This window comes from Acanthopagrus latus, chromosome 14, assembly GCF_904848185.1.
Source record: "Acanthopagrus latus isolate v.2019 chromosome 14, fAcaLat1.1, whole genome shotgun sequence".
In the NCBI taxonomy this organism is placed as follows: domain Eukaryota; kingdom Metazoa; phylum Chordata; class Actinopteri; order Spariformes; family Sparidae; genus Acanthopagrus; species Acanthopagrus latus.
Window position 1 is genome coordinate 16,302,882 of NC_051052.1, and position 26,241 is coordinate 16,329,122.

General features: G+C 42.3%; 1 protein-coding gene across 12 annotated transcripts in view; it reads right to left on the bottom strand.

Annotated features, from left to right (window-relative positions):
* The window catches only part of magi2a (membrane associated guanylate kinase, WW and PDZ domain containing 2a), a 266,178-nt gene that overhangs the window by 49,310 nt on the left and 190,627 nt on the right, over positions 1-26,241 (bottom strand). For all 12 annotated transcript variants that reach the window (XM_037122094.1, XM_037122093.1, XM_037122090.1 and 9 more), the window contains 4 exons: positions 24,803-25,018; positions 21,793-22,003; positions 17,929-18,008; positions 154-211 (listed from right to left, as the gene is read on the bottom strand). In XM_037122094.1, coding sequence (XP_036977989.1) covers positions 154-211; positions 17,929-18,008; positions 21,793-22,003; positions 24,803-25,018 — 565 coding nt within the window. The remainder of the gene's footprint in view (positions 1-153; positions 212-17,928; positions 18,009-21,792; positions 22,004-24,802; positions 25,019-26,241) is intronic.

Consider the following 26,241-nt stretch of genomic DNA (forward strand, 5'->3'; position numbering starts at 1 on the left):
GCTGCAAACAAACAGTCTGCAGACAAAAGGGAGCGACTGCTTCCTGGCTGCAGCGCCAGTCTGCCCCTAATAAATATGATTAATACAGCACCACCGGGCTGCGCTGGAAATCAAAAGCAAAGCCATTACATATTAAAGATGTACCCGACTTACTCGACATAGTAGCTGCCGTAAATGGGGTCATCGATTTTCTCCCAGCCGTACGGAAGCTCTGTAAAAAAAACACAAAACACAGACAACCATAATGAAGGGCTTGTTAATTTGATGAGCTTGCAGCAGCGTATTGATCTTGCATAAAAACTTTTTTTTTTCTTTACTGTTGGTAATTATCCTGGTTTCTGAAGTATTTTACATAATACATCATGTTTCTTTATAGTGCTGGTGAGGACAGAGGGTGTCGAAGCATGCAGCCACCAAGAAACAAAAAAGAGCATTGCACCCAGCATCTTTTTGTGTAACATCATGACCTCACAGTAAAGTTGACCTTTGGGATATAAAATGTCACAGCATTATTATTTCATACATTTGTGTAAAATGTGTTTCGAGACATGACCAAAAATGTTTTTTGTGAGGTCCGAGTTAAGGTCCGAGTTAACAATGCTTTTTAAATAGCAATAGCTGGTACAAGTTGGAAGACAATCACAGATTTCACTGATTTGTTTGATCTGAAATGAGTTTTTCCAATCTGACACCTTCTCATTCATAATAAATACATTTTGAAACTGGATTTTTCAGCGAGATAAAAATGACGAAGGGCTGAAAACAAAGCCATTGTTGTATGAAAACATCTTTGTGCAGAATTAGTTCACAGCATTATTCTACTGTTGATTATTTACCAGGATCGATCAATAACACACTAACTGGAGGGACTGATGTTCTCTCTGAGCAGGCTTATGAATATTCTGAGATCATATCATTTATTAAAAATTGGATGTTGATAAAAAAAACTAGATAAAATCCGTTCTGTTTTTTTTCTCCGCAACTTGTCACGTTGATTCATTTAAAGAGGCTCTCTAAAGCTGTGCATCAAATACATCGCTCTCCAAGAGGAAGTTGCAAAATAACACCAAATATTGATAGATCTAGTGGCTGAGTTTATATTAGTGAAATATTTATGCTCTGCATCTTCTCCAGCGCTGTAAATATTGTGTTTTGATGTGGGAACTTTGCATAGATGAACAGCTTCAACAAGAACGAGCACAAAAACCCTGTGGGTGTTGAACTTTCACAGCATCAAGTGGTACATATTTATATTGGTGTTTAACAGTTGGGCTCTAAATGTTACAAGCTAAAGGCTGAATGCAATAAATGGCACATGACAGGCGATTACTCATAAATGACTGATGGATCAAACACCACGAGGGCTGTGAGAAGAATTCAAATGACCTGTAACAAAGTATGAATGTCAATGATCACACTATGGATTAGCTGCTTTAAAAAGACAAAGTTATGAAATGTCTGACAAGAAACACTTCACTACGACCTGTGAAGTTGAGTTCAACGACTTGGTCATCATCACCGGTCGTATACTGCCATTAAATTAGCATGAAAGAGTTACGAGGGGTCGTGGTTGAAAACTCCCCCTCTGAAGTAGAACAGCCCTTCAGTTATCTTCGATGGCTTTGATGCAAATAGACATAACAGGACATTTTCAATATCACATCTTCAGATGTGCGGATGCAATCCTGTTATTACCACAATGCCTTTTATCCTTTGATCTGATGGAGACTGAAAAGCATGGATGTTTGGAAATTGTTCATATCTTCACACTGTCAGTCAAGTCATCAAACAAAGAGGAACACTACTTCATTACCTTGACACTAGCAGTGCCTCACAGGCTAACATTAGCAGCCTGTGATCCTACCCGGCCTGTCTGCACTGATAGGATATATGAGAGCAGAGGTAACAAGTGCTGGATTTTGGGAGTGCAACATTAAAAAAACATCAAAATTTGAGACTGACATGCAGAAGTCAGCAGTAACAATGTAATGTTAGCTAGTGAGCTAGTCAGCTACCGGGACTGTTTGATACTTCTTATAAAGAAAAGTTTGTTTGAAGATATCTGGTTACATACTGAAGATCTGACTTAAACTTGGACCTGATCTGGACTGGATAAAAAATAAAAAATGTCTTGGATCACAACAGGTATCAGGCTTCATCCTCGGGGAACCATGAGAACATCATAAGTACTCGCTCTGATACACTACATAGCTTTGACTCGACAAAGTTGCTCCTAACTTTTTAGAAGCACTGCAGAGTCATAGATACTTCTGCTCTCTCAGCCTCTTCCTGCGTGTGGACTGTGCAGCAGAACATGCTGCCTTTGTTCCCCGTGATCAAAGCTGGTCGTGCTCAACCCCTGGCAGCCATCCGTCATACAGGACAGGACTTTCAAAGTTACCTCCCTCCTCTTTTCCTTTTGCCCACAACTCACTGACAGAACACAGCTCTTGTCTAGAAGGAGTCCCCCCGTTTGCTTTCCAGGAATACAAGCAATTAGCATTTAAAGCAAATTCCCAAATGAAGACTGTAGTGCTTTTTCCACATAATAGCATGATCATTCATAACTGAGTTGGGAAACACAGAGCGAGGGGCTTTTTCCTGCTGAAAACGCATCTAAGCTGAATCTAGCACGGAGCTCTGGGACAGTGTGTTCCAGCGCAGCCCGGCTTAGAATCAGACCAGCTTTGATTAGTGACAATGTGAAGTTAATCAGGATGAGAGTGGAGATAGCAGCCGAGGAAACGCTTCCTAATCAGAAAGGGAAGCGACCAGAGGGAGCGCTCCGAAGGGCCGAGGGATCGGCTGCAGCTTGTGAGAGAAACACAGGATATAATATACCATGTGGTCACTGCAATACATTCCCTGTGACTGCGTGGCCTAGTTTACACACTCTGTAGATTGCTGTGCACGCCCCCATCTCCTCCTAGTCCATCGCATGCAGAGTGGTAAAGTCAAGACAATGCTGGTGCAGTGCTCGCTGCTTGTGCCATATGCTCCTCCCGACCCCTGCACCCATCCCCTCAAAACAAATGATTAAACTTTCAGCAGGATGCACTATTTTTTTTCCATGCACGTTCACTAAAATGCATACTAACCACACACACACACACACACAGATGATAGTGAGTGATATAACAGAGGGCTGGGAACAGGTTGACAGCCCCGGGGAATACCTTCTGTGAGCGCTGCAACGTTCCTCAGACCCATCTTCACTCATTAAATATGAAAGGGAGCATTTCACCTTTACTTTGTGCCACACACATACACACACACACACACACATAATGTTACTTACACACACACACACACACACACTTACTCTCCTATATGCACACACACAAATACTGGAGATCAAAGGGCCGTCGTGTAGCTCAGCAGTCTTCATGCGAAAAGCTTTTCTATTAAAAACGTCCACAGGAGGAGCTGCAGGAAGCCGGAGCTCGCTCTGCTCTCAGGAGCAGGGAGGAGGCGAGATGGACTCCACAAACTGAGCTGCACGCCGCAACTCAAAGGACGATTCTGGTTTATTAAAACTCAGTTCTTGTTTTAACAGTTTAGGCTTTGATTTCTGTCAATTACGGTAAGACTCCTCATGCTAAAATCTGGGTTCTGGTCTGTTCGAAGCAAAAATGAATGCTAAGTATGAAACATCATGAACACATGTTTGACTGCCTGATTGCCTTCTTATGTGTGTGCTAACTAAAGTAGCCTAAACATTTTACCGGTCACTTATATCTTGCACAACTTAAATGTTAAAGTCTACTTTACTTGGTTATTCTGAGGTGATCGGTTTCCTGGCTTTTATAAGTGATGTCAACTCTTAAAATGTACTGCAGGTTGCAAAATGTGCTTTCTGAGTTTGCCTACATGAGACAGTTAACACCCCTGTGTCTGTGTGTTCAGGTGTGAAGCTGAAGCCAGGAGGTGATTAGCTTAGCTTAGTGATAACACTGTTTGCTAAAACATGCAGCCTGTGAAAAATAATAGCACCTCTAATCGTGTTAATCAGTGAAAATCAGAAGTTAGTTATAATCCTTTCATAAATTCTTATTTTGTCTGTGACAACATTCAGACAAATACAACCACAACAGAATAGAAAATCTGTGGTGGTGTTGACATTAAGCTAATCGGCTCAAATCTCTTTATCCTCAAGCTTTAAGTCAGAACATTTAACTCTTGATGAGATTGTTCCTACGAAGTGTCATATAAAAGCTCCAAGCTTAAAAAACAAACAAAAAAAAAAACACCACTTGTACACCACAATTAGCTCGTGAGTGCAGGGTTTCAAACTTGCCTAAAAATAGGTAAGTGATTCCTTTCACGCTGCCAGGAGAAAAAACGTTAAAGACAAAAGACAAACATTAGTGGGTGTTGGTGGGTTTTTTTGATTGAAAGGAGTAATTGAGCAGTGAAGTAGTGAAGAGTCTTAACAATCAGTGGAGTGACTCAGAGCTGTATCTTGTTGGAGTTGTGAGTGAAATGAGATGAGAAATGATGTGTGGGTTATGAATTCAACTTTGTATTCGTGAGTGAACGCATGTGCTTCTTCTTAATGTACTCTGAGAAATTGTTGAATAAAGAGTTATTATGGCCGAAACAATCTTTTCAAGGACTATACGACTGTTTTCATTTGAAATAACAGATTTGTTCGATGTGTCTTTCATGGCAGATTCTTTTTGTAACATTTTCAATTTGGATGTGTAATTCTTGACTCTTGCAGGGCCTGGTTTTACTTTTTATTTTCTCTCGATGTTTAATGTTATGCATCAAATCACAGAGGCAAAGTCCTCATAAGTGCAAACCTTTGTGTCAATGAACCTCACTGTGATTGCAGTGACTACAAAAATAATATCTTGTTTGTCTGTTTCAAACTGTGCCAATTTCACTTTTAAGAGAACAAGTATGGTATTTGTTCTCTCGTACACAAAAGGCTGAATTCATGAGAGATCAAACGCTTAGTTCAACAAACTTCAACAGCCTGCCCTGACCTGACTTGTAAGCTTATGGTGCGCTAATGTTAGCTCGCAACAGCAAACTTGGCAAAGATCTTTCTATGTGCTGGATGTTACTTTAGCCTGATGATGAACTTTACGACTCTTCTTATGTTCTTATGTTTAAGTACACACATGCACACACACACGCACGAAAGCACACACACACACACACACACACTGTCACTTTTACTGCACAGCGTGCTGATAAATGCTGAACTTTGGTGGATTGTCTCTTCGCTCGCTCTCTTTTGTTTGGCACCGCTGAGTGTTGTATATAACCTCTCTGTCAGCAACCTGCAATGGAGTGCTTACTCCCCGGGACAAGGGAAAGTGTGTGTGTGTGTGTGTGTGTGTGTGTGTGTGCGCCATATAAAGCCAGCACTGCTTATCACTGGCATGCTGTATGCGTCCAGGAAGCAAATGTCAAGCTGGTGTGAAATTTTCAGGTAGGCGCTCTTATGATGGAGCCCCGAAGCGAGGGGGAAAAATGTTTGCAATCTCCAGTCATGCCACGACATCCGTCTCCATCCTGCAGTCGCAGGTGGAGCTCTGCTTACAACCAGCAGAAGGCATCCTGGCATCTACTTAATAATCTCTCTCTCTCTCTCCCTCCTCGTCACCTTATTTCCCCTTCTTCTTCATCTTCGTCTTCCTCCATCCCTACTTATTCCTCCCTCAAGTATCCTCTCATCTCATGTTGGGGCATGCAGCTTTACAGAAAAAGTCTTATTCTTTCATGCTCACAAGCGTGTGCATTTTTTATTTTGCTGTTTCCAATTTGGTCTGAGGAACAGGGCGGCAAACCACACAGCCCACAGACACTGTAGGGATTTACCCATGGTCCTGTTTCCTTTTTTTTGCTTCCCCTCTTTTCTTCAATCTTTTCAGGAGCAAAGCGGCTGAACCGAAATCATTTTCAGCTCTTTGAGCCTTTGTAGTCCCCAAAATTAAAGTCCAATCCTGTTGGACACAGCACGCCGTGCTGAGCTTCATTTATCATGTCACCTTTGAATACAGCACACATTCAGGAGAGTGAGTTTACTGAGAAAAACTTTTTCTCCACGAAAAAAACTTCCACGACTGATTAATCGAACTTCCTGCTGGTCAATATGTGCACAATGTCCTCTGGATGAGGACTGAAAATACAAGCTCGTCTTCACGCTCCAGTGAAATATACAATGTATAGGCTTCTGAACACAAAAATGGAGTTTAGTTTGCTGTGAGCATTAGTTCTTGTGGATTCACCTACTGCAGAGAGTCAATTATCTGAACTTCAAACTGGAAGCTGAGCTGCAAAGTCTCTGAAATGCCACAGAAGGCAGAGAAATTGAGATAAAGTAGTAACACCGGCCCTAATTATCTCGGTTTGGTTTCCGAAATGTCACTGAATTCACAGATATATAATTCACTATCTATGTTAAATAACTATGATATCGATATCCCATAACACAAAATGACCTCAAGGATTAAATCAATGCAAAACCAGAATTACTGTCTTTTTCTTTATCCTTGTCAAAACCTGGTGCCTACATTACCCACAATTCAATCAAATCAAATGACTGCCAACAGAGTGCTGCAGGGATGGCATATTCAGCGCGGAAGTTAGCATCATCCTGATTCCCTCAACAAAAAGCCACATGAATTTATACGTTTATGATGCGTTGGTGTGATGGCATTTAATGTCCCTGACAACATTTGTAGTCTCATTTAGCCACTTGGTACAAACACCTTTTAAAATACCTACAAATCCTATAAACTTCTACTGTGTTCACCAAAGATGTTATTTCATGCATCTAATCTGAAACCCATTCAAAGAACCCACTGACTTTAAGACGAGAGAACAGGAAGTGCAAAAACGCTAACTTATTTGCAGGTTTAGGACTCTTACAGGCAGATTTGGGTGCGTTATGCTCGCAGCAGCTAACGTATCCTTGATGTGTATCGGGCTGTAGAAGTCTGCTCAGCTCACTTTCTTTCTCACGCCACACCAACAGATTTTTTCCTGTTTTCAAACTTGTAGTCTTCGAACTAGAAGAGGGTATTTTTGAGACTTCACACAACTCCCTCTGGAGCCACAAAAGCCTTTAGAAAACTTTTTTTTTTAACTTGCAGCAGCACTGGCCAGGACCTGTACACAGACTTTGATTCTTAAAATCACTGGTGTTTCCCTTTCATCCAGTATTGAGTATATGCTAACATGAGCATGGTAACATACTACTACATGCTGATATTAAGTAGACACAGAGTGCAGTTGAGACTAAATGTTATCATTTTATGTATTTGTTTACTTTATTTACTTATTTAGTTAGCTTTAGCTGCCTTGCTGTACCAGAGTAAGTTAAAAGCTAATTTACATTTGTAGTCTCTGGGATAGGAGACAGAGAAGTCTGCCAAGGTATTTGACAATCTAATAATCTTGAGACAGGACGTGATTAATTGCATCAGATTTCATGGTCATCCGTCCGAAGGTGGATGTTAGATGTCAGTGGTGGAGCATCGCTGCTAGCATGAAAAAGCTCCAGGCCTTTGGTGAATGTAACCCAATGTCATCTTGTTCTGTTTCTCAAAGCCAAAGACTTTAATCAGGTAGGTAACTCGGCCTTTTGCGCATAGTTTAATATCCCAAGTTGATTATTGTATTTATTTATTTCAGTTTTTTCAAGTATCATCCTACACTACACACATATATTGCAATTATAGGTGCATTATTATCCATCAGGCTCATATCTGTATAGGCAGAAGGTGTATATAGATCTAACATTTTATTTCTATATTCTTTTATTTCTTTATCTTGTTTCATCTCTATTCGCCACTCAGTCACGTTTTTCTTTGCCTCTGGACTCAGCAGCTGCGACATGTGAATTTCCACAGCGCGGGATCGATGAACTTTATCCCATCTCATCTTATCTAATCTTATCAGTGTGGAGCTGCTACAGAGGCAGAGCTCGCAGACCTCACTAGCTGAAATAAGATATTAAATGTTGGCCACTGTGAGCTTCTGTAGCAGGGACAGAACCTGCTGTCTGCCTGACCAACCGAACATTAATACACTCGGACCACCTGTGAATTCAATTCCCACCATGTTCAAAGTGATAAATAGTGGTGTTTGAAGCAAAAATGACGCCATTTATTTTAAGATTATCTGGGGTTCCAGGTCCATGTTTGAGGATCAGCAGGAATTTTTACAGGTGAAAACCTCGAGCCTTCTGATAAATCGGAGAGTAGACCCAAAACGAGCTTGACGAGCTCTATTTGTGTCTTCTGTCTTTATCATTCTTGTCACTGTTGGTATTTTTCTCAGTATAACAAAATAACTGAGCTGAATTAACCACTTATCGCTACATTTATAATCTCAGGTAAGCCAACAGTGCAGATGAACAAACTCAATATTTTTCTTAACCAGTATAACCTGTGATTCACAAACAGCTCTGTTAGTTTGCATGCTGATAATCACTATCCTGCCTGTCACAATCAAAAGCAAAATCAACAGAGTCGTCAAAGGAAAAAAAAGGACGCTGTGTGCTTTGTGGGACGCTAACTGGCCCTGTCAGATTCAATATTTTCTTGCTGTGAGTGTTGATGGATAGACATGATTTGGCGGATGAAAATTCTCACCTGGAATAAGCAGCGAATTAGGGGGAAATAAAAGGGTTGTTTAAAGAACAGAGGACGGACCTGCAGGGCACTAACATCTTGTGTAGAGACTAAAGACTTCACTAAAGATACACACACACAAAGACAAGTGTTTGACCACTAGTAGCGCCACATCTAAATGCAGGTAAGGTGACATACATTCAAACCATTAACACCAGAAAACCCCTGAACATAGACGTAGAAAATAGCTTGCTAGGTAATAACTGTCTCATTTGTGGTGTGATTAAACAGTAAAATTATGGCCCACTGACCTCCCCTCCCTCCCGCTGGTTGTCCAGGGCACCCAGAGGTGTGTGGACACAAGAGGACAGCTGTCTCGGCCCATGTGATTAACCCTTCTAGTAGTGTGCATGCTAATTAGATGTGTGATCCTCTGATTGGTTCTCCTGCTGTGGCGGCTGACCTTCTCAGCGCGCCACTCGTTATGCTGACTATGATGTCAATTAGTGCGTTCGGAGAGATAGTAGTCACCTTGCTGTGGCGATTCGAGTGATATTCTGCACTTTTTCTCAATTAGTTATTTTATTTTTTGGGTTTTGTGGTAAGTTTTTGGTTACCATGTTGACCAGGATAAGGCTGTGAGGTTTTTCTAAGCTCCTGCAAATACATAACTTTGCTTTAAACATAAACACCTGGTTTTTATGTGGCTTTATTTCCATAATTTGGGGCTTGTCTGGGATAAGAACCCAGAACCTCTCACCCAGTGGGAGACATACTCCTAGACAGGCTCTCGGCTGTGGGCAAGCTCGTCCTCAGAGCACCAGGGCATGAAAATCTCTGTCAGATTTTGTTGTTGAGGACCACAAAGCTGTCAAAGCTTTCCTCGAACCAAAATTGAGGTTCTTCCGAGAAAAGAACTGGGATCCATAATAACACCAAAAGTATATGTCACTTCTGCTCGTACATGTTTATGTCTTTGGATGCTGACCACAGTACGATCTAGGAGCTCAGTTTTGGAAGGATGACCATTCGGTTCTCATGGAACAAAAGAAAATAAGCAAGGGCAGGCAGACTGTGTGCAGGTTCTCTAGGCTTGTGCAGTGAATCTACTGTGCAAAATTCACTTGTTTACCCTAAAAAGTGCAGAAACAGCTCTGTTAAATGCATCAGATTTGACATGAGGTACACACGCACAGTATGAGCACGTGTTTCTGTCACCGCATAATCAACATGCTAAGGATCTCAGAGGACAAGCGCACTGGCTCATCTCCACTAATAGCTGTCAGCGCGCCATGCGGTAGAATATCTGCTCGGAGTCTGATGAAGCTGCGCTGGCTGCGACAGCGTCTGACGTAGATTGATGCGCTGAGATTTTTTTACTGACATATTTTCACATCAGAAACCAACTGACATTAACCATGAGAATGTTTTTTTTTTCTCCCCCCCACCCCCATTAGGAAATGATTCTTCATTCAAGTCTTTTGGAAGATGATTAACAAACCAATAAATCTCCGCTGTGACAGGGAAAGTCAGTGCAACAGCCACGGCTTTCACAACAAGTCTGTTAATTGCGTCACTTGCTGGCGTCGGCGACCCTCCTCTGGTGTGTGATGCTCCATTTCAATAAGCTTTACAGTTTTTGCCATGACTTGTTTTTTGCTGCTTAAAGCACCTGCGCCGTGGAGAGACGTACGTCCTCACATTCCCTCTACTGCAGAGTCCCGCCGGTCTCTGTCTCACGGCGAGCAGACAATAGCTCAGCGGCGGAGTAAAAACAAGAAAAGCTTGTAGCTTATCAGGACACTCCAGCGACAGAAGGAGACGTACTGAACTGTGACCTGGCACTTATTCTCCCCTCTCTTTTTGCCTCCAAAGTTCTGGTTTGTTTGGCGAGCTTCACGTGAAAAACACTTACAGCTGCACATAAAACACGCGCACACACACACACACACACACCCACACACACACACACTGTCTCGTCTTCTACTTTCCATCTGCAGTTTTACTCTGCTGAGCGGCCTCGTCATCCCTGTGGGGTCAGGAGTTGATTAGACACGGGGCTATTGTGTGAGCACCTTTTGTTAGGTGTTAAATGGGATAATTATGTAAAGTAGTTTGTTTTATAATAGCCTCCTGATTGCTGTTGATTGGATAGAATTATGTATTAAGGTTAATTAGAGTCAGCTTATTTTATAACTCAATTAGAGTCCAAACAGACAAACAGAAATTGGAAAAGACACAAAATAAATTGACCCAGCGTTGTGAAAATAAGACATGAATTATTCTGTTTTGTTTAAAAATTGGTTAATTTAACATTTTCTTGTGAAATATGGACACAGTCTTGTCTGGAAGAGTGAAGTAACAGTAATTAAATCAGAATATCCTGACTGGAATCGAGGGTCAAAGCACAGAGGAAATGTGACTGTGATTTTGGGCTACATAATTGAATTTGCTTTGATTTGATTTCAGTTTAAACAGTTGACTCATTAGAAACTAATCTGCAACAATTCTGATGATCAAGAGGAAATCAGCTTCCAGCTTCTGGGATGTGAATATTCACAGCTCACAGTACAATGAGCATTTTTGTGTTGGACATGTTTGAACACTTCCTCTTTTGCTTCAGCAGATTATAACGAGCCTATTTCAATATATACTGTGAAGCATTTTATGGATTCACTTGAGTAACAGGCTGTGAATAAAATAACCAGATGGAAATTGTAATTGCGTAAAGATTTAATTTCACGCCAGTTATTCTACATTTTGACTTTGAACGAAACAAACAAACCACTCGTCCATCTCATAACTCTTTGCCTCATTCGTTGCTGCTAAAGTTACAATAAATCCAACAGCTCAAATACATACTGTAGATAATATAGTCTCATTTTCTTAGAACGGCTCAGGGATTTCCTATAACAGCTGCGCCTTGTAGTTTATAGTGAACATGACTTACCAGAAACTATTTTCATCCGTGGATTTATTGGTGCCCTGGCGAGTATTTCCAGCAGCAGGACTGTATGAGTGCGACCGACTCAAAATAAACTTAAGCGCCTGTGTTAATGGTAATGAAGGAACATGTCACACAGTTCATGTTCAATGTGTTTTTAATAGTTTGTGTAAGAAGCTTTGGCTACATGAGCAGTATTTCCAGCCTTGAGCCTCGAAAAGCCTTAAAAGACCTGAAAAAGATCACATTTGAGAAATAACCTCTTATATCTTGATGTGGCGATAATCTAATCGCACCAATTCTGAATCTTGCGTCACTGATTTATAGCCCCAACTTCCAGTTTTGCTTGGATGCAGTAAAAATTACACTGCAGCGCGCGCGCACACACACACACACACACACACACACACCAACAGCCAATTCAGCATGCACACGTCACACACACGCGCACCTGCCACACAGTCTTTTTGAATCCTCCTCCCAATCTCCAGGCTTCAGGCATGCTCTGCTGGGGATGTTCTCTAAATACACCCATCAATCATTTTACAGACAGCTTCGCCCCGGCCCTCCCCGCTACTCCGCTCGCGACTAGCGCAGGAGTCTCAAGGTGAAGGAGGGTGCTGCGTCTCTCCGTCTGTAATAACTCACCTGTAGGACTAAATGTCCGCGTGGGGAGAGTGTGTGCGCTCACATTCAGTGTCCCCTGGAAAAACTTCCTGCGTGCGACAAAAATCCCCAAAAAACTACTTCTACGTTCAAGCACAGGAGCGGACGGGTGATTGGCAAAAGCACACGTTCAGAGTGGCTTTTTATAACTGCAGGCGTGAGAAAAAAGAAAGCAGGAAGTAAATTACGAGCCCTGCTATTTCCCCTGGAGAGGGGACAAGAAAGCTGTAAAGCCAGCGAGAGACGATTATAACTTAGTCTCTTTGCCCGTGAAGCTCCTCACATGACCAGAATGTAATTACATGTCTAGATTTGGTGCTCTCCTTTCTCACACGAGGGCCGTCTGCTGGGATACACGGAGGCGGAAGACAAAGAGGAAGCGCTTTAATACGATTAAAATCCTTCAAACCTGAGCATCATCAAAGTTATAATCCCTCTCTGCTTCTACGCTCAATCATATAATGTACATGCTGTCGTATGTAGCTTGGCTTTCATTCCGGATACGTCTGATGAAACATGCTGAAAGAGTGACGGAAAAAACATCGTACAGTCTTGTCTGATTTGAATTCACTTATCGAGGGGGATTCTCGCTACCTGCTTTGGCATACCTGAGGTGAAAAACAAGCTGGATAAGTAAAGGACGAGACAACAGAGGGACTGCTTTCGTTCCTTTTTTACCAGCCAACAAATATTTGGCAGGACAAGGGGGAAAAAAAACAAAAAAAAAATACTTTAAGAGGGTTCTGCAATGAGCCTGTCCTAGTTCTTTTCGTCTACTAAAACAAAAAGAGAAGACAGGAGGACGAGGGGGGAAGGGGGGGACAAAGATGGATATGGAGGTAGAGAGAGGAGGTGAGAAAGATGGCGGCAGAACAAGAGAGAGGGGAGAGAAAATATAGAGTGAGTTACGTAACTACAAGGCGTCTGTGATGTCAAATGCTCTGTCTTCAGTGGAGCCGACGCCTCTTTGAACACGCAGGGATGAGAGCGCTAAAGCGAACACGCGTTTCCCTGCATATTTTGACAGAAATGTGGTTGTATGTGTTTGCAGCTGACGTTCAACATGAGAGGGAACAAGTTGTGTTTACCAGCGGTGAAAGCATTGACTCAAGCGCTGCACTTAAATACATACTTTTATTCTACATGTCAGAGGGAAGTATTGTAGTTTTTTACTGCACTACGTCTGCTACAGTTACCACCTGTTATGCAGATGAAGATATCGCACAGAAAACATTTGACAGCCTAACATCTCAACAGTGTCTTTGGCCTACATAAAATGTCTCATAGTTAGCTGGATGTATTGCTAAAAGCTATTAGCGAGCATGGAAGAGAATGTGCAGACTAAAATTCAATAATGTCAAAGATAGTTGGGTATGGTGGCAACAATGCGCTGGGCTATCGCTTCACGGTCCGCGAGCCTATTGTTAGCAGCTAGCTAACTCAGTAGCACAAAGCACACTGCCCCTGAACCAAAGAACAGAGTCAATCCTCCAGGTTTGTTGGCAGATCAGCTTCTTGGTCAGCAACATTTTCTGACCACTCGTTTCTTGACCCGCCTCACTTTGTTGTAACAACGCTGCCATATTCCGAAATCACAGTCATTACTTTTTTTTAGCATATTAACTGATGGAAGCTTTACGGACACGGATAACAACAGAACTTCCTTGGCTGACGTAGTACATAAATCTAGATCATGGAACATGAAACATAACATTAAAAGTAATAAATACCTGATGTATGGCTCCTTTATGCTGTGATGTATATTCCCCGTATGACCGCTGGATGCTGCGTACCCACTGGCCACTATCAGAACCAAATTCTGCCAATATTGAACAAGCTGATCCCCTTAGTGTGAATAATTGTTCAACCTTTAATTGCTAATCGAAGGACCTGAAGACTTTATCCCACATCTGTTCTTTAGAGTGTGTTTCCCTTCCATACTAAGTCCCACTTAATGCTCTTACCCTCTTCATCCTCTTCCTCCTCCTCTCAAGTCTGTTGTCCCGTCACAGCTCACAGACTCCACCCTGCGATCCTGTTAGCACTTATCAGAGCATGGCTCGGGTCCAAACACAGACACGTCTACCTTTTCCACCAATCAATACTGAATTTACAGAGGCAGCTTTTCTCCCCCTAACTGAGCTCAGCTCTCAGGGGTGGCGTGTACCACCAGGCTGCTGGAGTGAACAACATACCTCTCATATGGCTGCTTACACAAAGTCTTTAAACCGGGAACACACTTTAAGATACTGGCACAATTACTTATATCATTTTTCCCCCAGACATACACATATTTCAGTCCTGACAGGGAACAACTGAATAAACACAGAGGAAACACACTGGATGATTAGTTACATCACCCCCAAACCCTGAACATCCCTCGTCAAAAAAAGAGTCACAGCAGCGACTCTGCCAGGCTGAACTGAGGCACAGTGGTGCTTTGAGCTTAATGCTAACATCAGCATGCAAACATGTTCACAGTATCATGCTGATTTTAGCAGTTATCCACAAGTTTCCAGGGGAGGTTACTTGGGCAACAATTTATTGGTGACTCCTCTGCTGCTCAGCATAACTAATGTAAGCAACAAAGTATTGTTATAACTGACGCACCAGCAGCACTTTAAAGGCTTCCCAGATAAGCGGGCTAAGCGATGATGATCAGCTGTGTCTCAATTTGGCAGCTGCAGCTCTTTGGAAGGCTGCATCTGAAGAATGAATGTCTACTTCAAATGTGGCCTTCCTTTTCTGTGCTGTGAAGGATACAACTGCTTGCATCCCACCATATCCCCAGATTTTTTTTACTTAACACTTTGTTTGGCAATTACTGCAAATAATGACAAAGAATCGGAGCAAAGCAATTACTAGAATCCTGAGACACCACTGAACAATTTAATCTCCAGGCTGTCAAAATCAGAGTGTGATGGACTCTGTCTAATGTGGGCAACTAATAGGGCTTTACCATACATGCTAGCACAGCTCGACTCGGTTATACTCGATTCGTCAGCCCATCGCAGCTTGGTTTTGCATTTCCATGACTACCATCTTGAGGTGTGTCGTTAATTAATGACGCCTGTGTCTTGAATAGTGGTCAACAGAGCGGCTGTACTGTACTTTCTTTCCGCAGTATTACTGATGAATCTCTGCAAACAAAGCTCTGCCAATTCAGTATTCAACACGTTTCATTTTCTATACATTTTTCCTAATAAAAATCTCCTGTCATGTAGTAATTTGAAAGATTCAGCAAAAATCTGAAAATATTGGGTTATCACCAGCGGTAACTTAGTATGACTCCCAAAACAGCTGAATATGAACATGATGAAACAGTAAAGCAAAGCTGTTATCTGGAGGTACAAACGGGGCCACAGGAGGGAAACTAAACTTCAAACCACAGAGATTTAGAGAGAAGCTACAAACGTTCTGAGAGCTGAACACACAGACACTTTTAAAAAACGCCAATAGAAAAGCCCCATAAGTCATGACAACCACATTACGCCCATCTGTTGGTCCAAAAATCGTAACGTCTGCTCACTCACAGCCACCATAAAGCACTACATTCCCCTCAGCTGGGACTAACTGGATTAGTCGCCCAACCAGATCAATAACAGTGCTCACAAATCTCTGCGCATCTCCTCTTGTGGAGGGTCCTTGGTGGCTAAATGGGATTGGAAGTGCTGGAGATAAAAGCGCAATCACATTTTGACTAATTCCTCACAGGCGTCTATGTCTTTGTTTCTGTGTCATTTCATCATCTCAGAGATCTTTCTCCCCTTTAATGACTGAAGAGGGAGAGAACGGGGAGATTCAGCGACTAAACTGGAAGTCTTGTGGATGAAATGCAAGATTCTTTCATAGATGTCATTTACCAAACAACAAGGCGAAGAGTAGAGTGTGACTCTGCACACTGGTGCATCGAGCTCAGTGCTAACGTCAGCATGCCAACATGCTCACAATTACAATGCTAACAGTCTGATGTTTAGCAGGTAACATGTTGTTTGCCGTCTGGTGTGCTAGCATGCTAACATTTGCTACCTGGCACTAAATACAAAGTACAGCTGAGTCTGATGGGAACGTGGTATCCTAACCCTCAGTTTTTGGTGACTAGTTGGTAGAAGTGTAAGAAGCAGTATAAAGCCTTGTTCTCCATCCCTTATTTTGAATCCCCCCGTTTCTCCTGTTTTGTTCTTGTTTATTCTTTGTCCCGAATTTCTCCACTAGCTGTTGCATGTGACATAGCTCCTGCCATGAGGAACATAATGAAAGTCCATGAATGACAGCAGCACTACAGTCCATCATGTCAACTGTGACACATCGCCTTAACAGGTCTCAAAACAATTAAACTTTCCCTTTTCTTTATTCTAAAGTTTAACAGCAAAATGATACGGATGAAACTGCAAAACCGATGACTGAAGCGACAGTTCAAATAGCCCAGGCACTTGATTGAAGGGTTTCTTTCCATTGAATTGGCTTTTAATTTTGAAACAGATACAGGAAGTATTGAATTTGTTTTAACAGCGTAATGCAGTATCTTTCACAGGGTAAACAGAAGCAGCAGAGCAAAATTAGGCTTTGCACAGCAGCTACAAAACAGCGTTACACCTGACAAACGCCAGCTAGTCCATTGACACAAAACCAAACTGGCTGAAGCTCGTAAATCAGACCAAACAAGACCAGCAAATCCGTAAACCCACCCAACCTTACTGTTGACCAGTTGAGTTTGTTTTTTTAAGTTGCTTTTTCAGCCTTTTCATGTCCTTTCTGTTCCTTTTGTAAAAGGTCTTAAGGTTACATTACCCTGTTTTCCCCTTCACATTTAATAAAGGTCATAACAGAGCCCTACTCACCGCACACTGTCCTGAGGTCCCACACAGGTGACACACAAGGCAGGTCAGAGGCAAAGAAGAGCAGTTTGAAAACACTGTTTGACTCGGGAGTGCTCGTCTGTTTCTCTGTCTGCATGCCAGTGCCAAATGTATTTTTAGAGAAACTCTATCCTTGCGTTTACCAGGAATACGCAGGCAAACACACCCTCCCCAACAAGTCGCACACACACGGACGCACACTCAAAAAAAAAAAAAAGCAACAGTCATTTCTCATTCGTTATATCTGTCCATCTCCAAATCCAGTCCTTCTCCTCAGCTCCTCAACCTCCCTGTCTATAACTCGGGCGATAAATCTCCTCTCGGTTGCACACATAAAGAGAAGACGAATGGGAAAGGTGGGGAGGGAAGGTGAGAGCGAAAAGAGATAGATGGCACACTCGTATACATGTACGCTTGTCTATAAACGCTCGCTCCACATTGACATTCATCCTTCTCCTTTCTTTTGTGTGTGTGTGTATGTGTGTGTGTTTGTCGTGTGTGTGTGGGCGGGTGAAGGACACCCCACATCTCTCTCAGTTGAGAATAAAGAAGTCTTTGTAACCTCCAGTCTCTTTGGACCTGGGCTTTAAACACGCATATCACGGGGCTTCCTATTCACAGCCGCACACACAGCAACACAGTCACCGTACAACTCCTAAAAAATAAAAATCCTGAACAAAAAAATGTGTTCCTTCCATGAACTGCATCTCCTCGGATCAACAGGCAAGGTTTAATCTTGTAAGATTAATGCTGTGGGGAAGTTGTGTAATTAAAATGAAAGAACACGAGGAGCAAAAAAAGAAAAAAATTAAATTAATAATAAATCCGGAGGAAAGGAAAAATGGAAGATAAGAGATGGGGTACTTACCATCCTCTTTGCATTCCTCGGGCGGCTTCGCCTTCTTGGCTAGCCTCGGGTCCAGCCACGATGTTGTCTTGGTGTTGTGGCTGTGAAGAGACGACAGAGAGAGAGTGAGAGGGAGTGTGATAGATGGCGAGAGAGAGGAGACTTGGCAGAAAGAGAGAAGGAGGTTGGTAGATTCTTAATTCAGCCGAGGGAATCATTTCACAGAGGAAAGATGAGACTACCCCTGCACGCCTGCCTCGGAAAAAAAGGTGACGAGAGAGAGGAAGGGGAAGGAAAGAAAAAGCTTTAGGTTAACAAAACGGCAATCGATACTTTTAATTTGCTTAGTTAGCAGGCAGAGGAGGAGGTGGACGAGGAGGAGGAGGAGGAGGAGGAGGGTGAAGGGGCAGATAGAGGGGTGACTGAGGGAGTGATGGAGGGGAACAGCTGTGGGTTTGGCAGATTCATCCAGGGCCTCGGGCAGGGTGCTGGATCTAGATCAGATATGATGTGGTGCCAGGCAAACTCGATGCATCTCCACAGCTCGTCTGAAGCTCTGGAGCCACAATGGCCTCCCTTCATGGTGACAGTAGGGAGGAGGGGGAGGGCAGGGGAGGTGTACACAAAGTGTCGACCGTAAAAAAGAAAAAAAAGTGAAGAGGTGTGGAGATGAAGGAAGAGGATGCAGCAAAGAGGCCTCCTTGCATCTTTGTACTTTGCGATACTTATTTCCCAAAGGAGATACTGTTTGCAAGTAAGTATTAAGGACACAGATCACGGGGATACACCAGCGACAGGAGTAAATAAGATAGTAAATAAAACATTAAAGCTACGCATGTAAAATATTAATCTGTATAGACTTTAAAGCTGCATGAATGTGATTTTCTTCTTGCCTGTGGAAAGCAGAGGATCAAGCTTAAACCATCTCAGATATGATCATTTAACTTGTCATGGTGAGGGTGCAAACAGTTTGACACATCCAGCAGACACGCAGCAACATTAACATTTCATTTAGCCTCCTTTTAGCTCGGCATTGATCTCCACAAACTCCAGAGTTGATAACTTTGGATTTCAGCAATGGACAGGTAGGAGAAGAAATTCCCTCAATAAGTTCCTGATGCATGAAGTTCACAAACGGACAGCCAAAGTATAATGATGCCAACTACAGCTATCACTGGCGCAGAGGCATTGAAGTGTCACGCTCATCTCATGGTGTTGAGACAACATTGACTGTTGGTGGCACTGCAGGGGAAGTTGAGATATCCCAGTCTGGACCAAAGCGATGGACCGAATGACCGACAGATGGAAATCGCCATCCCTAAAGATAGAGGCAGATGTACTGTCCTGAATAAAAGAGGGAGATTAAGGTCCACGCCAAAAATGGAGCCAAATGAAGTGCAGTTCAAGGTAAATTAAAGTCTGTTTCGCTCTGCTTTTGATTCTGTTCCACCAGCCCTCCTTTCTTCATCTAATGCATTTAACTCCCTTCCTTCTTCTCTTCTCTTGCCATCTATTACTATTTATAGTGTAATTACCTAATACTACTTTCGTCTTATTTCTTGTCCTCCCTCTCACCTTACTTTTTTTTTCCAATCTTGACTATTTTTAATCACTATCACTTTTCCTTCCATCTCCACCCTCCTGCCTCAGCCGCCTCACTTCAAGAGCTGAAGGTAAATGAATTGATCTCGCATGGAGGCCAATCAAAGGGAAGCATCCTCTTGGCAACCGCTATCACTTTGGCACAGAATCACTTACTCCAGTCCACAAAAAGAAAAAAAAAAGAGAAAAAATTGTGGTGGTCTAACTGCATTAGTTGTGTGATGTGCTTGACGAATGTGGGAGCGTGAGGTTTCTCTGTTTTGGAGGAGCAGACGTATGGGGAGTCGTCTGCGGCGGAGAGGGAATTTAAAGTCTGTTTCTGTGAGAGGCAACATGTGCCTGGCTGGATGACAACTGCACCACCGCTGTTCTCATCTCTATGTCTGGTGCTGCTGTGCAGCTCCTAGCAATTTATGATGCGTTCAAGAGCGCTGGGATTCAATCAATGCTGTGGAGAAATTTAGCCTAATGACGGAAATGATCTATCGATGCAATAAAGGCTTTAATAATAGCAGAATAATTTCCTGTTATGGCTACATTAGTTGATGCTATTCAAGGAACCCCAAGTTCACATGCGTGCACACACACAATCCCCCCACCGCCACCAGAAAAACACACAGCACCTCCATTATTCTGGTGTGAGAAAGGCTCACCACTGTGGTTTTACTGCAGTCGTAAAAAGCTAACAACTCCAATGAATTAAACTTTAAAGCTTGTATAACAGAGTTCCTGGTAGCAAGGTGTTTCCGGGGACCTCTAAATCTCATTAAACCACCAGGCATCCATTATGGCCTGTGTGTGTGTTTCAGTGGGGAATATACAGAAGCAAATTTAGATGCTGCCCACCTCTAATCTAGTCATTCAGGCTCAATTAAATGTTACATGAGAGTGAAAATACAAACTCACTGGATGGTAGTGAATTATCCTTGTGATCTCTAAAGGCTGGATTGTATATTGCCTAATACCTTAATGTGTTTATTTTCTCTCCAGTAACCAAACCCCTGGCAGCAGTCAGATATGTTTTATTTATGGGTAACCTGTGGAGTGTCTGACCACGAGACGCTCCGCTGACAAATGTTGTTGAAACACTTCTGCAGCAGTCGGCTGATTCAAGATCAGCCAGTCCTGGGCAGAATTGTTAGATTTGTGTCCAACTTGCTGTGACGTCGTGCACTTGAGGACGTTAATAGACAGCTGCAGTTTCCCCTGATGTAACAACTGATGGGTTTAGATGTTAACTCAATGATATGATGTTTTAGAAAAACATTTTATTCCTACTGAATTAGAGAGATCGTTGTTTTATTTGTCTGATTTTGAAGGTTTAGGCTATTTTTCTAACAGAGAACATGCTGTGTGGCTGATGTGGAGAAATAAATTACCTCCATTCATATTATAAACTGCACACAATGAATAGCTGCTCTCACAAAAACAGCATGAAAACATCTGCTGTGAAGCCCTGACTATATAAATACCTGTCAGATCAATAACGAAAACTATTGTCATGTGTTTCTGAACTGTGTGTCTGACTGTTAAAGGGGCACTATGTACTTTTGAAGAAGAAATTCAAATTCAGAATTTTAATATTCACATACAAACTGAGAATTATTTTTTTCCCATAACTTAATAAACACATTGTTCTCAAGGAAAAATAAGTTCCCAGAAGTACAACAGCATGACACTGTGTTGTCCTTTAAGATAACTTACATAAAATGTAGGTTGATCCATGAGCAGAAATCACAGACAACAACTTTGCTGTGTCAGGCATCATTGTAGTGTCTTCTAACTCATTGTTTTGGTTTTAAACCATGCAACTTCATTGTTCTGCTCACTACAACTGCAATGTTTCCAGATGCAACAACAAACGGCCACATATATTCACGAGGAGTTAAAACCATAAAACAAACAAAAAAAGAGTTAAAACAGGGGTGACTACGGGATTTACACCCATCAGATGGCCTTCAATAAATGTTAATGTTGCTCTGTATCTTCTGGGTATGTAATTGAGCAAGAGTTTGCTTACAAGTTCACCATAAAAAATTTATAAGACGATAATATACTTCATTTTGTGTTTTTATAGCTTGTTCTGCTGCCTTCAAGTGGCCATAAAGATCAATAAAAACTTTGCTAGGAGAGTTGCTAAGTAGCCTGACGACCATCTGGTGGGGTTTGTGTTTTGCTCCATTGAGTTTTAGGAACACCTGAGTGTCTGAAACGTACAGGTTTCATCAGCGATACAAAGATTAACCTTCATGGATCAGGTTAATATGTAACCATGACACTTACTCTATAAAGTAGACCTCTCCTTTCTCGGTGTATGCCATCTCCCAGTTGTCTGGAAGTGGTCCTAGCTCGTCGTTCTCCTCTGGTTTGGTTGCTGTGATTTTTGGGGACAGTCCGTCGTCTTTGAGCGTCTCGGTTGGGGCCTCCGCTGGGTTGCTCTGCGGGGCGATGTCGCCCGAAGCGTCCGTGCTCTTGTCCTCATGTTCACTCGACTCTGAGGTGACAACAGGGTAGGATGAGTCAGACACGACATTATTGCTCAGGGAGAAGAGTGAAAGACACGGGAGGTGAAGCGAGGAAAAGGAGACATGGGAGGCAGGGGGGTGAGATTGATTGAGAGTTGGGGTTAAGGGAGGGAGAGGGGAATAAAAAAAAAAGAGAATGATTAGAAAAAGGTGAGGAGAAGTGGTGACTCAGGGGGAAAAAAGAGGCGAGGTGGAGGCGGGGGAGGGAATGATTGAGGTTAACAAGACAGAAAGACGAATAAAGCAGAAGAGACAATAGAGATTGAGTGTGAATCTGGCTGTGATGCCCTAGTTTGAGTTGTGACAGTGTGCGAATGTGTTAGAGAGAGAGAGAGAGAGAAAGAGAGAGATGGTGTGTATGGAAGAAAGAGAGAGAGATGGCAAGTGTGTGTGTGCTTCCTCCGAGGGAAGTGGAGAGGGGGACAAATGAGAGCCGGGGAATCAGAGATAATCTAAGGGAGGGGGGAGCGAGGTAGCTATCTGCTTAGATCACAGGGCCTGCTGTGCTCTATTGATTCCCCTTCAGCTCCCCTGGTCAGCCCACACTCTGTCCATCCACAGAGACAAAACTCCTCCTGAGCTGAGCGCTGCAGCCCCACTTTAACATCCAACATGGCTCAGTGCACAGCCGAGAGCCCGGAGTTATCGAGCATCTCAACACAGCCGATAGGAATCAGTTAGAAATGTTTCCTGTCCCTGAATTTAGTCTCAGCTCGCAGGGGTACATTCAGTGTCTGCATCAGTTAGAGTAAATATAGATAACAACTACACAGGGATTTTTTCTCACTGTTTAGAACTTTTAACCCGTTAAAAAGCAGCGCGCGAGCTGTGATCACTGATAAAGGCCGCTGGTAACTTCTCTTTGCCAAAAGGACCACTGAGGGGTTGGAGCAAACAACCCAGGGATTAATTATATCAATTGATTTCATTTTGTTTTTGTTTTTGTTGTTGTTGAGCTTATGAAGCTTTTGTGTCTTTCATTTTAAATATGCAGTAAAACTTATCTAGTTTGCCACATTTCAATGAACATATAAAGAAACTTATAAACATTAAGAAAGTTGTAATATACTGTCCAAAAAGTTAATTACACACATTTTATCAGGCATACTTCTTCTTATACTAAGGAAAGGTGTGATATACCATATATAAAGTTTTGTAATTGATACATGTTTATCATTACCTGTTGTTTCATGTTTTACTTTCATTTTTCACTTTCACAAATTGACAGTAAATCCTCCTTTCTTCCTCTTTTATTTAACTATTTTATTGAGCACTCTGTCTTCTTCCTATCACATCAACACAGGGTAAAAGACGAGTGTCATATATTGTGTATAAAGTCATATATTCTTATGTGACATTTTATGTGTTATCTGAAGTATTATCTTGATTTCATATAATTTCTTGCATTTTAAATGTTAATTTCATCTCCTATTGTTCTTTTCTTCCTTTACACTATATTTAACACAGTATAAACATTCAAAAAGATGCCATATAATGTCATTTTTATCACCATAATTGTTGAACAGTATACATTATGACATTGTAAGATATATCTTCATGAATGCGTTCCTCTCATAAATCAAGAGTCTTACCTTGTTTGAGCTCCTTGCGGTAAGGAAACCAAAATCTCATCCTTTTGCCAAAGCTTTCTTTCTGGAAAGGCTACGTTTAACACTTCCCTTATGGCTGTACATAGCTATAAAAAGTTGCAGTCATATCTAAAAGTAAGTACTGGCGTAGTCCGGGATAAGTGCCCTAGCACTTTGACTTTTCTGTGCCGCTCTGACTACTTTGAGTGTCTCGAATGTCCTGAGGCCATAAAACCAGCTTAGAAAGTCACAGGACTGAAGCGTGGTTTTGGATTTGGAATCACAAAAATCAAACTCATAAAAGGCTCTTTTATGATGGTCTTATCATGTGATCATGGGATGCACTCAAAGGGTTTCTGTGTGTGTTAGCACGAGTGTGTGTATGTGTGTGTGCTTGGATGTGAGTGCACGCAGTTCTGATGTGTCTCACTTAGCACCTCAGTCTGCAAGTTGTTTCAATGAACAAATACCCGCACAAAGAAATATCCTTCTCTGTCACTTCATGAATAAGAACAACCTCAAGAGGTCTGACCTTGATGCGAACCATGTTAGATGTCACCTCGGCCTACATTCAGAATATACAAGGAGCATCACAATGGTTTGGACAGGGCTGATTTACAAGTGAGAGAAAACACTTAATGTTGATTTTTAAATAGCCTGCAGGCTCCTGTGGAATTGAAGAGATATATACAGTGTGTGTGTGTGTGTGTGTGTGTGTGTGTGTGTGTGTGTGTGTGTGTGTGTGTGTGTGTGTGTGTGTGTGTGTCTGCCCACCCTCTGGTTATCTGCACCGAGACAGTGCTCAATAATGATACCTAATGAATTATATCATATCCCTGAGAGCTATGGCACTAATGCGTTAATCATAAACAGTTTGGACCGCAGAAGTAATCACACACTGTGAGAGTGAATTATAATTCACACTTTACATTTCAGGTCATTACACTGCACATAAAGATATTTGTGTAACCAATTAAAAGTGATAATCCGCCATAAAATCATTCTCCAGGAAATCCATGTAAAAGCAATCTGTTACTGTCTCTGTTGCTAAGCAACCGCCGCGGGCCCACTGCTGCGACATAAACAAGACCATCACCTCCAGCACATCAGCCCGACCTGGAGCGGGACCTTGAACCCAGCTGTCATGAGGGGGCCGTGGAGGTCGTTGTCGGGGCTCACCTGGGGTGACAGCGACACCGTTGCCATTGACAATGGGTCTCTCCTCCTCCTCCTCCTCGGGGGGCTCGATGCTGGCTTTTTCCATGTTGCTGACCGACTTGTTACGCTTCCTCTTGCCCTCAGAGGTGGGTCTGGCGCCCGGCAGCAGCTGGTCCGTTACATTTAGCAGCAGAGCGCTGGGCTCGGCCGGAGGCTTCGGGGTACCGTAAAAGTTATCTGCAAGAAGGAGGAGGAAGAGCTGTGAGATAGATGTCCCAGATGATTAACTGTAGAAAGTAAATAATCCCCGAACGGTGACAAGCACTGAAATCTGAATTTCTTTTAAATCTTAATCAAGAAAAACATAGCAATGAAAGATATATTTAATGCACATAAGAATGAGTGACAGTGTTAAGAAACAAAAAGCAACAATCCAGCAAAAAGGCCAAGAGAGTGAGAGAGTAAGGATGAGAAAAGTGGGAGCAGTACGTTGAAGGGTGTTTGTGACACCACTGCTCCGGCTACAGGGAGGACGAGGTGTTGTTGAAGCCAACTGATCCATGAACATACAAGCTTCAGGGGCTCAAATCACATCATGTCTATAATAAAACAGCTCTGAGCAAAACAGCATCACAAACACAGACAATCTGTCATGCTTGAGGTAATTTCACCCATTTTTGGGGATATTTGTTTTTCCATAATCCCTCTCCACATCAGTCAGTTATCAGACCATGCAGGGACTTCCCCTCGCCAAAGCATGACCGTGCCTCTGTGTGGCTTAAACAGAATAATCAGCGTATTTCTACGCTTCGGTTCTTGGTCAGAGTCAACTACCCGACTCTGAAAACTGCAGTTTTTCTCTTGGCTGTGACTCAACAGCTCCTTCGACTCTTCTGTGTTGATTTTATATTTTACTGTCCTTCAGTTTTTCTGCTGACAGCAGCCCAGTCCCTCCGGCAGTTCTCCATCAGTCATTGTTAAAGCCTCATAACTTCATGTTTACTTTGAGGGTCACTGTAAAGATTTTCTTTTTGTGAACTTTTCGTCTGAAGGTAGAAAAATGCTGAATAGTACTGGAGAGACATTTGAGTGTTGAGTTTTTTTAAATGTCATTTTTAATGCTTTAAGAAGGACAGACTGAATTGCATTCATATCTTTTGTAATTCAGTCGCAGCAGAAGTCTCACAGAGGAGGTTTACAGTTCAAGTTTGACGAGCCACTGGACCGACCCCGACCCCCTCCGAGCTCACTTCCCTCCGCATAAGGAGTTCAAGTCCCATGCAGAGCCAACTGACATTTTTAAGAAAGTAGATATTTCAATAAAAGCATTACCTTGTCCAAAACGTAACCAAGTAGTGGTAGTTGTGGAAGACGTCACTTTAAGCATAACTATCATCAATTTCTTAACCTAACCTACTACTATCTGGGTTCTTTTATTTTGAAAGAGTAACTGGATGTTC